Genomic DNA, 16,402 nt, shown 5'->3' on the forward strand with positions numbered 1-16,402 from the left:
GTTTCATCACAGTCTCAGATTGAATCCATCCATACAGATGCAATACCAATAGTTGCTCTGCAGATGTCGCTATTTTGACTGAATCAAATGCTTCAGAACAGTGAACCATTTTCAACACAACTGCTTCATATTGATCCAGTGCTTCAGAAATCTGTTTCCCCGATCAATACACTAAACTAATATAAAACTGTCTCATGATGCTCAGATCTCATATTCAGGTTGTGGCTACAGGTTTGAGACTCTGACTAACACTCAGATTAGCTGCAATTCTTCCATTTTAACAAAAACAATCTGATGAACAATCACACTGTAATTTATTTAATTCTGGAAAATGTTTAAGGAGATCATGATCATTTATTTTGTTTTTCATCTTAAACTCTTGATTTCTGAATCTGAATTGATCTTACATCCTAAAATCCTTTAAGATTCCTCAGAGATCAGTGATCAGCTTTTCCTGATGACACATCTAAACAGTAAATAAGTTGAACAGTTTTCTTTATTACTTTAGTGTAACAGAAAACACTGCTGAGATCTCAGACAACATATTTCAAATAAGAGAATTTTAAGATGATTTTGTAGCAAAACAAACTGAGCAAAAAGTTGAAGAATAAACAAACTTTTATAAATCACTGCTCGTTCAATAATAAACCTACCAGTGTGATTATTGTGCTGACAGAAACAGAAAGAGAGAGGTTGTTGTTTTATTTACTGAGAAGAATATTTACACATTAATTCTGCTGTGAGGAAGCTGCCAGACAGCACTTAGAAATATACAAACACCTGACTGTAACACAGACAAAAACTCACCAGTGCAAACACTATTTCCAGTAAACACATATAACACATATATAGTGTAAAGAAGTTTGAATTCTTGTATAAACAGTCATTATGTAAAACTTGTTATTGGTGTAGAAATGTCTCCACTCATAAGTGATGTGAAATTAGATTCACGTAAAAATACAAGAATGATCCCTGATCTGTTTCACAGTTATACAGATTTTCTAGTTTGTGAATGATTGAGGCCTGTAGGAGTCAAAGTTACAGCAGGTGTCAGATGTAGAGACAGTGACGTCATCATAATCAGGACTCACCTGGGATGTTTTCAGCTGTTCTGTCTTTTAAGACACGATCTAAAAGGAAAACATAGTTATGTTAGAAGGTTTGTATGATATCATCAACATGGCAGACAGGTAGACTAATTTAAACTTAAAACATGTTAACAATGAAAATCATTTGAATATTAAAATATGATTAAGAAGAAACTCACCATGGATATACACGTATGTCTCAGCATAAATCTGATGTCTGATTTCCTCCTGCGTAGCAACACAGCGATAGTTGTCGGTCTTGGTCACATTAGTTTGGAGGATGACGTCGTAGTGGCCTCCTCTTTCTGTCACCTTTGGTTCTTCATCATGAAGGATGTTTCCATCACTGTCCTGCCAGTGTAATTTAGGTTTTGGAAAAGCACCTCGAACTTGACACTGCAGCAGCGCCGAGTCTGCTGTTTGATAAAGTGTCATGACAGATGGCTTTGTAGCTGCACCTGTGAACAAAGTATAAAACAATAACTTGTAAAGAACAATTACAGGATCAGACATGAACTGTAATACTGGGATGTTTTGAGATTCATAATAGGTTTTGCCATTTTAAGGATTTTAATGTGGTAATTATACTCTTTTTTTGCGGAAAGAACATATCAGATACACATTATTGTTCCAAGCAGAGTATTTTTACATGTCTGGAGAGGATCTTTAATTTACCATAATTGATCATGATCACTATGAACTAAATAAAAAGACAGTAACAACAAATCTCTGAACTCCACTCAGATAGCGAGCACACCCAGAGTTCATCTACTATACTGCAGAAATATCACTGTCCACAAATATAAAGCATGTTTGATACAGAAGATGGAGTTTCCACAGACACAGCTGCTCCACCATGAGGACGACGCCCCCACCTGTTTCTAGATCTGATGGATCATTATAGATACTGTAGAAAAGGTCCTGATGTGAACTTGATCCCAGTAAGAATGTATGGCTTCATTATAGTAGTAAAGATTTCAGTGGTTATATCAGAGGACTGTTGAGGCTAAACTGCTGTCTCGTCAGAGCTCTGAGTCCTGATTGGCTGAGACACACAAACCTGCCAGAGGTTAGTTGGACTGCAGGTTATCAGGAGGACACAGGCAGCATTAGACCTCAGCAGAGCCTCAATCAACCACCAGCCCACTGATACTGGTTTCTCTCTTGTTGGGACTCGTGTGTAAAAATGAAAATGAAAGAGACTTTTCTGCTCATCAACCTTTATTTCAGTCACGTCTTCAACACTTCCGAGAGCCGCGGTGGTGCTTTCTGTTGTGACAAGTCTACGTGATTTTTTTTAACACGCTTTATACCATAAAGCGTGAGAACGCCGACCAGGACTTCATGGTGCATTCAAGTGCACCTCGTAAACTCAGAAATCTATACTCGAATGGACAAGTCGGTTGTTTAAAACCGGAAAGTTACTTTTTTCCCCATTTTTTTTTTTTTTTTTGGAAATACATACATCTGTCATTACTTTCTTGTTCTGTCACTACAGCATCTTTAATAACTAGATTCTAAAATCATAACATTATCCTATTGATTTTTACATACAGATACGACAGATTTTAAAAATTCTATTTAAAAAAAGTCTAATCCAGTTGTTTTTAGCAAACTCCACCATATTTTTGTACAACATGTTCAAAGTACCTCTGTGTGTGTGTGTGTGTGTGTGTGTGTGTGTGTGTGTGTGTGTTCAGATCCCATATAGTACATCAGTCCTCCCTGGATCAGCCCAAATCTCCTGGTTTCTCTGTTTCCAGCTACCCACATGCTCCACCTCATCTGCACCTTCTTTCCACCTCTCATCAGTCTATTCTATAGAATAATACCTACTTTTCATGGGCCTGGTGAGTTTTGCAGTCTCGTAATTCTACATTAATACAAGGACAGAGTAACGAGGAGCAAACAAGTGAAGAGCAAGAATGGTGAATGGCTGTTAATTAAAATGAATAATATTTATCATAAATCAGCCAGTAAAGCAGGTTTTACAAAGAACAGTTCTGCATTTAAACAGAGACTGAACAAGGAAGTGATACAACAAGCACTGCAAAAATGCTAGAAAAAAATTAGACAGCAGTTCAACTTAAAACACCGTCAGCGACAAAACACAGACCTGCAACACAATTATGTTGAAACACATAATAAAACATAAGAAAAAACAACATCATGATCAGAAACTAAGAGGAACTGAGGAATCCACTGATCAAAATCAGTTCTGGCAGAAATGGAACAACTTCAACAACAAAAAGACAACCTGGCCCTATAAAATGGAACATTTTGAAAAACTATGTGAGCAAATTTCACCGAACAATCTCAATCATGAACTGAAACAAATTAGAGAAAAATTGACAATCCTTGAATCAGCAATCAAAAATAATCAGAACCCCCTTGATTACCTAATTACAATGAAAAAATTAGAAAAAAGCATAAAAAAACTAAGACCTGGGAAAGCATGTTGAACTAATGGCATCAGGACAGAGATGCTGAAACACAGCAGCCCTGAGCTGAAACAGGCTCTGCTTCAGTTGTTCAATCTCATTCTTCAATCAGGTTGCTTTCCTGAGATCTGGAGCTGGAGGCTTATTTCCCCGATACATAAGAGTGGAGATAAATTGGACCCTAACGACTACTGAGGCATCTGTGTCAGCAGTAATCTGGGGAAGGTTTTTTGCAGCATTATCAATAACCGGATGCTGGCCTTCCTTATTGAACACAATGTCCTGAGTAAACGACAAATTGACTTTTTACCAAATCACCGCACTACTGACCACATTTACACTCTGATTAATCATCACGTACATCAAAAAAACAAGGGGAACATTTTTGCAGGTTTCATTGATCTTTAAAAAGGCTTTTGATTCTATTTGGCAAGAGAGATCATGTTATAAAATTCTCCAAAGTGGTTTAGGGGATAAACTTTATGACATAATTAAGTCGATGTATGTCAGTAATAAATGTTGAGTAAAAACTGGCAACACAACTACAGATCTCTTCACTCAAGGAGAAGTGTCTTTCAGGGCTACAGCTGAACTGTCCAACTCTGTTTAACATCTACATTAATGACTTAGCAGTACTGTTAGAGCAGTTTGGAACACCTGGCCTAACCCTTAACAATGAAGAAGTTAACTTCCTGCTCTGTGCTGATGACCTGAGGCCTGTACTACGAAGCAAGTTCAACATACCCAGGATATCTTTTCATTATCTGGCTTCACTGAACCTGACATTGTCCGTCCAGATAACCAGTACTATGAACTGGTTATCAACCTGCTCAGACAACCCGAGGTTTTCCTATCCAGCCACGATTGCGTTCATGTGAAAGAGGCGGGGTTGTTAATTACGAGCAGCATCATCAGAACCATGAAAGAAGTTCTTCATGATATGAGATGAAACGGTGATACCAAGAACCTGCAGAAAACTTCTGTTTAAGAGACAGAAAAAAGTCATATTCAATGAAGTGAAATGTAAACGAGCCTGTAATCATACAACAGAATATAGAAACATTAGAAATAATTTCCACGTTAAAAGTAGGCTACGGCTTAAAATACATGTAGGAATTATTATATGTGACTTAAGTACAGAGAGAATGTTTTGCTATTTAGTTGGATGATGAAGAAACCATCTGAATATGTCACATAAAAAAGAAACTTAAAGTAATGTCAGACTGTTTCTGCTACCAAAGCAAAGAGTGTTGAAGTAGTTAATGACTGATGAGTCTATCTGACTGAAATGTTGTATTTATAATTATGGCAGCCAATTAACAGTGTGGATAATTTTTCTGATAAAAGACAATATTTCGTCTTTATTCCCAGTTATCATCACACACTTGTATGTTATTCTGAGCTGCAGTGATGGAATCAGAGGTTAATATCATCCACACTATCAGCTTCACTCCAGGGATTAAAATCGACTTTGCTCAATTAAAATGCAGCTAAAATCATCATTATGTGTTTATTGTCTTAAACGATCTCTCTGTTTGTGAGAAGCTCTGTTTTAAAACCAGAGTGGAAATAGAAGCCTGGAACAATAAAATGTTTCCACTGACCTATAGAAATATATATCACTCGTTTTACTTGTCACTTTATTGTAACTCAGGACTTTTGTCCATGTCAGGAATGATGACTCCTTTGATCTGATTGGTCAGTGGTCGGAGTGTTGACAGGCTGTGATCCAATCCTCTGAAGCTCCTGAGCAGGTTAACTGTTCAGCATAAGTTACCATGGTGATGAACCCCGGTAAGAAGTGAACCAGCGTTGTAGGACTGAAAACCCAGACTTGAACCTGAAGTTACCTCGCTAACCCCAAATCCCACTTTGTAGTGCAGGCCTCTGTTGTTGCTGTCACCCACACAACAAGGACTACAGCAGCACCTGAACCTCCTGGAGCACAACTGTCAGAACTGGACCCTGACAGTCAACTTTAACAAATCTAACATAATCTTCTCCCAAAAGAAGCCCAAATCTCAGGAAAGCAAATATCAATTCAAACTAGAAAACACCATGTAGATCACAGCTTATACTATGATTACCTGGCTCAGAGTCAGTGACTCAGGTAACTTTGGTCTTGCAGTGAATGCACTGAAACAAAAAGCATGTAGAGTATTTTATGCAATTGAGAGAAAAAATTACAAAATAGAAAATTAGAATTTGGATAAAAATATTTGACAGTGTAATCCCATCAGTCATCAGGACTACACTAGATGGGACAAGCATCCCATAGAGACCCTGCATGCAGAATTCTGTCAAGAAGTCATGGCTACCGACAGAGAAAAGAGTCTGTGGTCACTGCACAACAGTGAGGTAGAGACACAGATGCACTTCCTCTTAAAATGTGACAAACAGAATAATATCAGAGTGCAAAAAACCCCACATACATACAAACAAACACACAAACACGAGTTTAATGTTTTCTGCCATTTTCCAGTTCTTTTATTTATTCATTTATTTTATTTAATGAATCGTATTATCCTTGATGCTTTGGGAATATTGTTCATCTGACATTCATGCCAAAAAATCTTGATGACATGAGATTGAAATAACTGAAGAGAGACGACTCCAGTCTGACTCAATGTACTGGAGTTTAGTGATAACAATTTGATTTTTTAAAATCTGCTTATGTAGAACTGAGTGGGATATTGTTTTTATATATTGATTTTAGCATTTAGTGATTAAAAATGCTGAAAATCATCACAGAGATACGTAGAGACTCGTTATAGAAGAATATGTTGACGTTTGCTAATAACAACTGCTGCTAACAATTTGATGTGATTATTTTATATAATTTTGTAGATTGTAATCTGTAGCACTGAACAGGCAATTGGTTTTGCTTTGCTATGTGATTATTAAAAAATACTGTAGTGAAAGAACAAGAAAGTAATGACAGATGTTTGAATTTCAACAAAGGAAAATTAGAAAAAATATGAACCTTTCCTGTTCTTCGTGGCCGTTCGAGTTTAGATTTATGTGTTGCACTTGAATGCACCATGATCAGCAGTTGCTGTGGGAAGAAAAACAAACTTCGATCTGTAATTGGTTTCTAATTTGTATAAATTTAAACTCTTGGCGCTGCCATCGCGCTGCTCGGTGATGCCAAGGCGTCTGAAGGCCTTCATCACCAGCTGGCATTAGAAATGAATGACTGTCGGCTGCTTTTGTCGCTTATGAATCTTTCCTAACTGGACGCGATGCGAACGAGCGAACATCAGATTGTCTCCGAGGTGAAGATGACGTCACCGCAGAGAAACAAAGCATTCAATAAAGTAAAAGATAAAAACATGCAAACCTGCTCACACAATCTGTGGGTTATAGAATACGGTGTAACACCTGTTTTCTACTAATTATGAGACAGTAAGTCATAATTAATAGATTATAGATAAGAACTCAGTTTCCTTCTTTAGTGAAAGTAACACATTTCTGTAACTTTATAATTCAGTTTAATCATCAATTTAAATAGTTTTCTTACCGTTTTCATCTCCAAACGTTACTTCAAACCCAGTCAGGAGAGAGAAAAACACGAGAAGAAGAAACTTCATAGTTATCGATGATGTCTGAAGATTAAAAGTCACTTTAACACCACTTAACGAAGACTTCACGACTCGAGACAGAATAACAGTCTCATCTGAAAATACTTTTGGTTTCTCAGCTTCCGGGAGCAGCAACAACACTGTCGTCGTTATACCACTGCTTCCTACTTTATTCTACACATTTAATCTGTAACTGTGTAAGAAACAAAAAGAAACACAGAGCCAGAAAACACCACAGAACAGTCCTGATTGATTGATTGATTGATTGATTGATTGATTGATTTGACCTGCACTTTATCAACAGAAACTAAACCTTTTCAGTGAGGTTTCCTCAGAATACACAGCAGTGTTCACAGCACAAGTTATCTTTTACAGTTAATGCTCAACAAATGTCATCACACTGTTGCAGGCTTTCAGTTCATTAACATACATGAAGGGAAGTCCTGAGACGACAGACAGTCCAGAGCTGAGGAGCCTCGTTTCTGCACAAAAAGGGGATAAAGAGACAGAAAGACACACAGCTTGATGCTCATGTGTTTAACTGTTGGACAAACAAACAGAATGATGGAGTTTATTCACAAAGCTTTATCCAGATTATTGTCAGCAGGACAGACCTAGAATTTAATGACTAGGTCCTGTTCACATACACTATATGGCCAAAAGTATGTGGACGCTCACACATCAGACCGATATATGTTGGTGAGGAGAAGGATATTAAATTATATTCTGGATTTTTCTGGAAGCCAATGCAGAGAAGCTAAAATAGAGAAATATGATTTATTTTTCTAGTTTTTGTTGGTACACGTGCAGCTTCATTCTGGACCAGCTGGAGAGTCTTTAGAGACTTGTTAGGGCAACCTGATAATGAGCAATTGTAATAATCCAGCCTAGAAGTAACAAATGCGTGGACTACTTTTATTGCATCTTTTTGAGAAAGAATGTGTCTGATTTTTGCAGTTTTACTTAACTGAAAAAGGAAGTCCTTGAAATTTGTTTTATGTGGGAGTTAAAGGACATATACTGATTAAAAAAATAACTCCCAGGTTCCTTACAGTGGTGCTGAAGACCAGGGTGATGCCATCTAGAGTATTATAATGTCAATGAGACTCCCCACGTTCTATCTATGTGGTGCTGTTTTGTTGACCAGGGTACTCCGGTGAGAGAAGTTTTGATGTCAGTGAGGTTCCACATTGGGCCTGCAGAGGGCGCCACACTCCACTTTTTAATACACAGTTTAGCAGCCGGATGATCCTGATTCAGCATCTGCAACATTTCCATATTTTTAAGGGTTCATGTTCAACCTTCAGGACTAAAAAAACTCACAGTAGTTGACAAAGCACACGAGTCAAAGTCTGCACAGATACATTAGTGGAGAACTAAAAGCAAGATGGTTTAGTCAGATGTGTTTCTACTTTATTTGACTGTTAAACTGGAGTCAGAGACACAAACACAACACATCAACCACATGTGTGAAGTGACTCAAACATGATATACTGTGTGTGTTTTGTCAAACTGAGGAAGTTAAAGGACTGACATAAAACAACTCTGTGTAGTTACAGCCAGTGCCGCCGCTCCGCATACGCAGAGTACGCAGAGCATGAGGGGCCTCAAGTACCAGGCGGGGGCCCCCAAAATTAAGGTTGATAAAAATGTCATAATTATCACATTATTACATTTTAACACAAATTGAAAAAATATATGAATTAGTTATGGACAGGCCCACAGTTGGTTTTTCATTGTATGTACCCTATCACTCAGTTCAGGCAAATTAGATGTTTTTACCTAATATATAAAAAGAGCCTGAATGAAAAGCTGAATGTGATGACACATCAAACTGTACACCAAACTGTAGCTCTCTGTCAGTGTTTTTATTTATCTCTTCTTTTTAATAACCTCCACCACTTCTTACAGCCATATGAACTGTAGCTGTTATGCAGATCAGCCATCGTACTAAAAACAATAGTGGTACATTTGTACCTCATAATCATCACTTCATAGTATGTGGAGTATCACCAGTGTGACCTAAGGCACACACGTTTTATCTGATGGAGTACATAGTACAGTTGCTGTTGAAGGGGTTGCTGGGGAGGTTGCTGCCGTCATAGGGTGCTTTTCATTACGCTAACATATCGCTTCCCCCACTTCTGTCTCTTCCCGAGGAGTTCTGTTCTGAGTTTAATTCGTCCTCGCTCACTCCAGCGTCATGTTGAGGAGACACAACTACTCATGACGCACAGCACCTCAACTGTCAAATATGTAGAAGTCAGCTCTAAATACATATAACTCATTAAGTAACAGTTTAAACTCTAAAGTTTAAACCGAAAATCCATTCATACAATTAATTAATACTTTACATTGTTACTTAATAATTTATACATAGTGATAGCTGGAAGGAAAACATCTCATAACTGCTCCGGTGTTTTATCATTTGATTATAGATCTATAGCAGCGTCTGGCTGTCACAGAATAAGACACAAATAGACAATTTAAACCCGTTAATTACTGAACGAACAGAACCGACATAGAGGAACAATAAAAACAGCTGTAGCCTGCAGAATGTCTAAATAACATTGCTTATTTAGTTTGTGAAAATCTGACGTGGTGATTTTATAGGAGACGCAGCTGTGCGGTGTCATATTTTCCTGAAGAAGCTGAGACGAACTGAAACGGAGAAGAAAGAAGCCTTTTGACTTATGGAGAAAAGAGAAGAAAGTCACAAGAGTGTTTTTTGTGATTGATTCATGATTCAGTAATTTTCATTTTATGAATAAATATGATCAGATGCCGTTGGTGACGTCATTCCTGTCCCACAGGTAGTTTTGCTGATCTGCTGTATTACTACAACAGCCCGACTGTTTACTGTCCCGTCAGATCAGCTGACCAATCAATAAACACATTACATATAGCGTAATGAAATGCACCCATACTTTTACCCTCAAGCAGCACACTGTGGTTAATTGGCGGCTAACGGCTAACTGAACAGGCTGTACAACAAACGTGCATGTTCACTTCACTTCGTCTTGTAAAATACACCAAACAACGCGCACATAACACCGCTGCAAACCCCACTAACCGGCAGCTGAAATTCTCCCTTTTTAGAGCGAAATGAAATTCTGATAGTCGAATAAATTCTTAAGTCATGTTGTTTAAAAACCAAAAAAACCAAACAAACAACAGATGCGGTCAAACTTGGTCTAAAATGACTAAAATGCTTGAGAGCAAACATTTTCATTACTGAACTGAGACGAACTGTTTTATGAAAGCACTCACCAACAAGCTTGATGTGGAATATGCGTCTTGGCTGAAGACGAGGAAAAACACAGGTGTAGACTCCACTGTCATCAGTTTCAGTTCTTCTGGAAAATGTGAGACTCGTCCTTTGAACTGCTCATCTTGACCTGAACGACCATTATTGTAATGAATGCCTCCATCATACAGGAACACCTCCGTCCGATCATCTTTCTTTCAGTCAAACAGCTTAAACTCAACGTTCTCCTTGGTGCTGAGTGATAGATAGATAGATAGATAGATAGATAGATAGATAGATAGATAGATAGATAGATAGATAGATAGATAGATAGATCAGACTGTGTGAATGAGTGTTACTGAGAGACAGAACAGTGGTTCTCTAGTCTACCCTGAATAGTTAAAGGTTAATAAGAAAGTGTGAATGTATTTAACATGAGCCATTATATTTCAGGTTTCACTGAATAGAGAAAGTTTCATTGTTCGACAGTAGAGGGCGCTACATTGCTGAGTATAGAGGTTAAAACAACATCACATGGGGAATTATCACACAACAGTCCATAATCAGAAGTCAGTAACACAAATAATTAATTTATAAACTTTTCTATGATAAATATTTAGATTTTTATCTCATCTGATCAACAAGAACACCTGTAGGAAGCAGTGTGGTTTAGAGTCCTCCCTGCAAAACAACAACCTATTATCACTGCTGTCTCATTTATTATATATAAGCACAATGATTTAATGTGCAGGAATTAGTGACTATCAGCCACAATCCAGACAAAAACCTGAGGAGCAGATCTACATTTATTTGTCCTCTGATCTGTGAGACAAAGCAACATTTACTCACATCTGACAGGCTTCATATTCAGTGTTTATAATCTTCACCCTCTAGATTCAGTTGACTGGAGGATGCAAAGACAACAGTATTCAGTATTGCAATATATAAACTAATCAAACAATAAATACTCATAAATAACATATTAAAAACAATAAATAAATACATGGAAATAAATAATTCATGATTATATATATATATATATATATGTATATATATATATTTATTTATTTTTTTTAAATAGAATATATTAAAGTCATAAACTACAAAATCATAGCCTATGAGTTTAACGTGAGGTTAAAAACATTTTTGACAATCTTCCTTTTTTATGCTTTATTGAACCATGAATTTACAAACAACAAGGCAAATCAACCATCAAAAATCTGGCATGTGTCTAAGGAGTAAGATATAACAAAAATCAAAAATGAAATAAAATGATTACAAATATGGAAAACTTGAGCCTTGGGGCATTGCTTATCAGTTTCTTCAAATGTTCAAAGCTGTGTTGCTGCTGTGCTTCCCACTGTCACACAACTTTCTGAGTGGTGAACTCACATCAGGCAGGTTTGGGATGAACTATGAGAGGTACCGCACCATACCGAAGAACCTCATCAGTGCAGCTTTGTCATGTGGTCGTGGCATGTCCATTACTGCTTTGACCTTTTCTTGGTCTGGTTTCAGGCCCTCTGAACTCTGTGTCCAATATATTTAATCTCTGTCATTCAGATCTTGAGCTTGTCTTTGTTCAACTGGAGATTGATGTTCCTTATTCTGTCAAGAAGCTGTCTCAGCCTTTTGTCTCGTTGTTCCTTGTCTGCACCCACATCAGAATGTCCATCAATGACATTCACAACTCCGTCCAAGTCCTCCAGTCTCTGAGCAATGCATTTCTGGAAAACCTCTGGAGCTGATGAGACACCAAAGGTAAGCCTTTTGAATCAGTATCTACTGAATGGTGTGTTAAAGGTACATAACTTAGAACTGTCCTCATCTAGTTGTATTTGCCAGAATGGTTTGTGTCCAACACCAAAAAGAACTTTGCATTTGGTATCTCTGCCACATCCTCCTCTACTGTCTGCAGGGGATAAAGTTCCCTCTTTATAGTTTTGTTGATGTCTTGGGGATTAATGCAGATTCTTATTTTTTTGTTGGACACTGACCAAGCTGTTAACTCAGTCAATAGGTTCTGTTTGTTTTTCAACCAAGTTTCTCCACCCTTTACAGGTCACTTTTGATTTCTGGGTAGGTGAATGTGATTCTGTCCAGGTCCACACCTCAACCCTGTGAACACACCTCTGTATTCCCTCATTATGTCTGTTTCCTCTTCCCTGTCCAACTTGTAGAGTCTTCTTATTAGTCCCATTTGTGTGCAGGAATCTCCTCCTAAGATAGCAGGGAAGTTTGTTTCTATTCTCCAGAATTTCAACTCATGCACGTCAGTATTGTGCTCACACTGTAGCTTTGCCATGTCCAATGGCACCACCTGGTGGTGGGAATACGTCACCAACTTGGAGCTGGACTCCAGTAACGGAGCATCCTTTTTAGCCTTTTTGAAAGGTTGTAAGACGTAACACGTTGCAGTCATTGATTGTATTAAAGATGGACGTCATGACAGCTCCCCAAAAGTGAAGCCAAAACATCTCGATCTGGTGGCTGCTGTAGTATAGGTCATAAAGTATAGGTCAAAGTACACATCACATGGTTTCTGTCATTTACATCATTGTTACTTAATGATTGACAGCCGTGACAGCCGCTTTCAAACCTCCATCAGGACGGTGGGACGGTTGAGGGGGCGTGTTCTGCAGGCTGTCATCCCACCGCCTGACTCTACTGTGCAGATTCTGGCTCCAAATAACGTCATACAAGCGGCAGGAAGTGGAGACGCGTCGTCCATATTTATTTATATACAGTCAGTGGTTACAAACTGCACTGTTATCTGACCTGAATGTGAACTTTTGACCATTGACTTTTAGGACTTCAGTTCATTTTTTCTGTTTCGTTTCTATGGTAACTTCCTTTTCAATCTGAGTCTATTTTTTTCTTTCCACTCTCAGCTCCAATAAACATGTTCACATTCTTCTCGTTCAATTTCAGTAGCCTCTTAACATCCACCCTTTTTTTTAAATAATTTTTCGCCCATTCAGCATACCCAAATGGAAAAGCCTATAACAGACAACTGTGAGGCCAAAATGCATGTATTAGGCTTCATTTGATAAGTAACATCTTCTAGTTTCTGGAAATGTGCTTGTTTAGCATGTGGCTAAAACACTACCAAAACTACATCAGTTCAAATATGGCTCAAAAAAGTGTTTTTGGTTCATGTCTATAATGAGTCATATTTGAATAACAATAACTAGGACGTGCTTTATGTCAGAACTATGCAAATCACCACATACCTTCTACATCTTGTCAACCACACCTGTATAACATTCCAGACCTCTAGGCCTAACCTAAGGGGGGGAAATTTTTACTTTGTGGTGCCACTGGTTTCCTTAAACATCTCCAAAACATCTCCAAGTGGCCAAATTGTGTCAATTGCTTTTCGTCAGTACTGTGTGATGCTAAGCTGCTAACAATTGGTTTAAGCAGGTCGCTGGCGACCCGGTGGATGTCAAGAGGTTAATACTTCTCTCCATTTTCAGAAAGCTTTCCTTTGGTTTGCAACTACTGCCTTTTTTGAAGATGAACTACAAGATAACTCTAGCATGTGAGCGCTGTAGACTGTCCGGGTGATGCACTGCCCTCGCGATGGGGTTCCACCTTTTTCATTCTGTCAACATCCTGATATTTCTGGTAGCAATTCGGTGGCCTAATCGTGTGAATCAGTGGTCACTGGGAGTGGGTGGAACTTGTTGGTTCAGCAGGTTCGAGTGAGTGACTGGATGACTCGATACTCAACTTGAGTTGAGAAGCTCTGACTCACACTTAGTGATTCGCTAACTCGTATCTCTGAAACAGGTTGAGTGTTTCCTCTGAGCTGTTGGCAGACAGTGTGGCTAGTGTGTGTTAAACAAAAGTCATGTTTCAAGTCTTTATAATGAGATGAACATGCAACGTTTAATTTTCTTAAACCAAAAATCACATACATGATGTTTCCCACTGTATCAACCTCCATCAAACTTTCAAACACTCCATTAGCTAGCTTGCTTCACTTGTTTACATAAAACGTTGTGTTAGCTAATTATCAAGGCAAGCTTAATTAATGTCTGAATGTGAACATCAAATCAGCCTATTAATGCAAATATTGAACCATCAAATCACCAACATTCTCTAAGAGAAACATTCATGAGATTTGTTTATTTGTACTAGTCAGGGCCCGAGTTATAGGCTGTAATCAGTAGATGAGTGTTTGTTCACCGGTGGTTGATTCACCAGACTGACTCAGTGAGTGATTCATAGTGACTTGAGTCAGTAAAAAGAGTCAAACCTACCATCTCTACTGTTCACTGAATGCTCCTCTTTCTCTGTGATTGCAGAGATCTGTACTTATCATGACACGAGAAACAAAACCTTTTCAGTGTGTTTTCTTCCGCATAACAGCATAATTTCCAAAAATTAACTATATTTGACAAAGAATGAAAGTGATTTAACAGTAAAATGGCACATTTCTTGTCAGCTGCTTGTTTTGACTTTTGAAGTTCATCCATAGTATAAATTTCTTTACCTGCTCACTTTTACTTTTTTATATTTTATATAAGAAGGTCGACCAAAACTAATTATTAATTGTAAGATTAAAAACAAAGCGCCTGTGATTAGACGTCTTGGTAAAGTTAGTCTTGTAAAGGCCAAAGTACGTGTCACTGCAGTCACATGATGATGTTTCAGAGGACAAAACAAATAGATCCTCACTTTCCTTTAAATTTAGAGTCAACTGAATATTGGTGTTGATTATCAGCTATGACCAGTTTAAATACAAAACAGAGATTATCTGCCTTCAAATCCCAAAAGCAAGGCACATTTCTTTGTATAACACCTTTAAACAAGGCAATTTAAAGTGCTTTACATAAAACATCTGAAATCATGTAGGCACTTCACTATTGTAGAGTGTAATAAGTTGGAGGGAAAAGTGTCCTGTAGATCAGAGAAAAGACATCAAGGTGCTGCCAAAAGGAGGTAAGACCACAAAACTGTAGGATCCGTTCATACATAGAGAGAAAAGACACCTGGTTCTGTGGTTTAGGGGTTAAGATGCCGACTATGAATAACAGACAACACAGGTTTTATCACCATCACTAATCACTATCTAATAAATGCATAAAATGTCTGTGTTAAGGTTTTCTACAATGTCAGGAATTTAAAAAAAAACTATGAACACAATAAATTTTCAGCTATATTCATCATTTATCAGGCTGGTCAACTGTCTGTTTGTTAGAAACAGTTTTAAATACTTTGTATCTGCTTCATAGTTTCATTCAGAGTGTTTTTATCCTCAAAGTATTCATCAAAAACAAATGCTATGTGTTAAAATCCAGACAATACAGTATCATCACTTTTCTTTCTCTTATTAAAGTTTGAAGAGACAGAAACATTAAAATCAGTCACAACATACAGTTTGACATTTTTTATGTTTTATTCAAACGTTTGAATAAAATGACAAGGAACTTCCCGAAATTAAAAGTGCATCATCAGTTAACATGAACATAGATGAACTTTCAGCACAATTTAAATATCACAGTCAACAGTTTATAGTTCAGTATTACAGTATTTCAGTAAACTGTACCTGACTGATTCCGACTGAGCACATTAAAAAATATAAATAAAATTTTAAAAAGTAACATTTTATTTAATTTTAGCTGCATAATATTCACATTTATTCAAAGCACAACAGCAGGCTAAATGAACTGAATTTATATAACAATTTTGTCCAAATTTTCCTCTCATTCATCCGTCAACACTCACAAACACACTGATGGCAGTGAGCTACCATGCAGGCTGCTGGTCTAAACATCAGCAGTAGTTTGGGGTTCAGAGTTTTGCTCAAAGACACTTTGACATGATGACAGGAGCAGCAGGGATCAAACCAGACCACATTTCAACTTTATCTTTTAAAGTCCGAGTGACTACGATGGTTGTTTATTTCAGCTGAGGATCACAGATAAAATGTAGTTGATCCTGAATTTAACAGTTCTCATTATTCATTGATATTTCTTAATAATGTTATAATGGTCAAGCTACAAGTGACATTATAAATGTTTTAATCTCTTCTGA

The 16,402-nt window shown here is 37.5% G+C and overlaps 1 protein-coding gene across 1 annotated transcript in view; it reads right to left on the reverse strand.

Annotated features, from left to right (window-relative positions):
* Positions 1 to 16,402, reverse strand: part of LOC137180906 (hemicentin-1-like) — a 164,887-nt gene that overhangs the window by 62,607 nt on the left and 85,878 nt on the right. Inside the window, exons 9-10 of the mRNA XM_067586181.1 lie at positions 1,268 to 1,546; positions 1,092 to 1,130 (exon numbers count right to left, since the gene is read on the reverse strand). Of these exons, the coding sequence (XP_067442282.1) occupies positions 1,092 to 1,130; positions 1,268 to 1,546 (318 nt within the window). The remainder of the gene's footprint in view (positions 1 to 1,091; positions 1,131 to 1,267; positions 1,547 to 16,402) is intronic.

Source organism: Thunnus thynnus, chromosome 4 (assembly GCF_963924715.1).
Source record: "Thunnus thynnus chromosome 4, fThuThy2.1, whole genome shotgun sequence".
Taxonomy (NCBI): domain Eukaryota; kingdom Metazoa; phylum Chordata; class Actinopteri; order Scombriformes; family Scombridae; genus Thunnus; species Thunnus thynnus.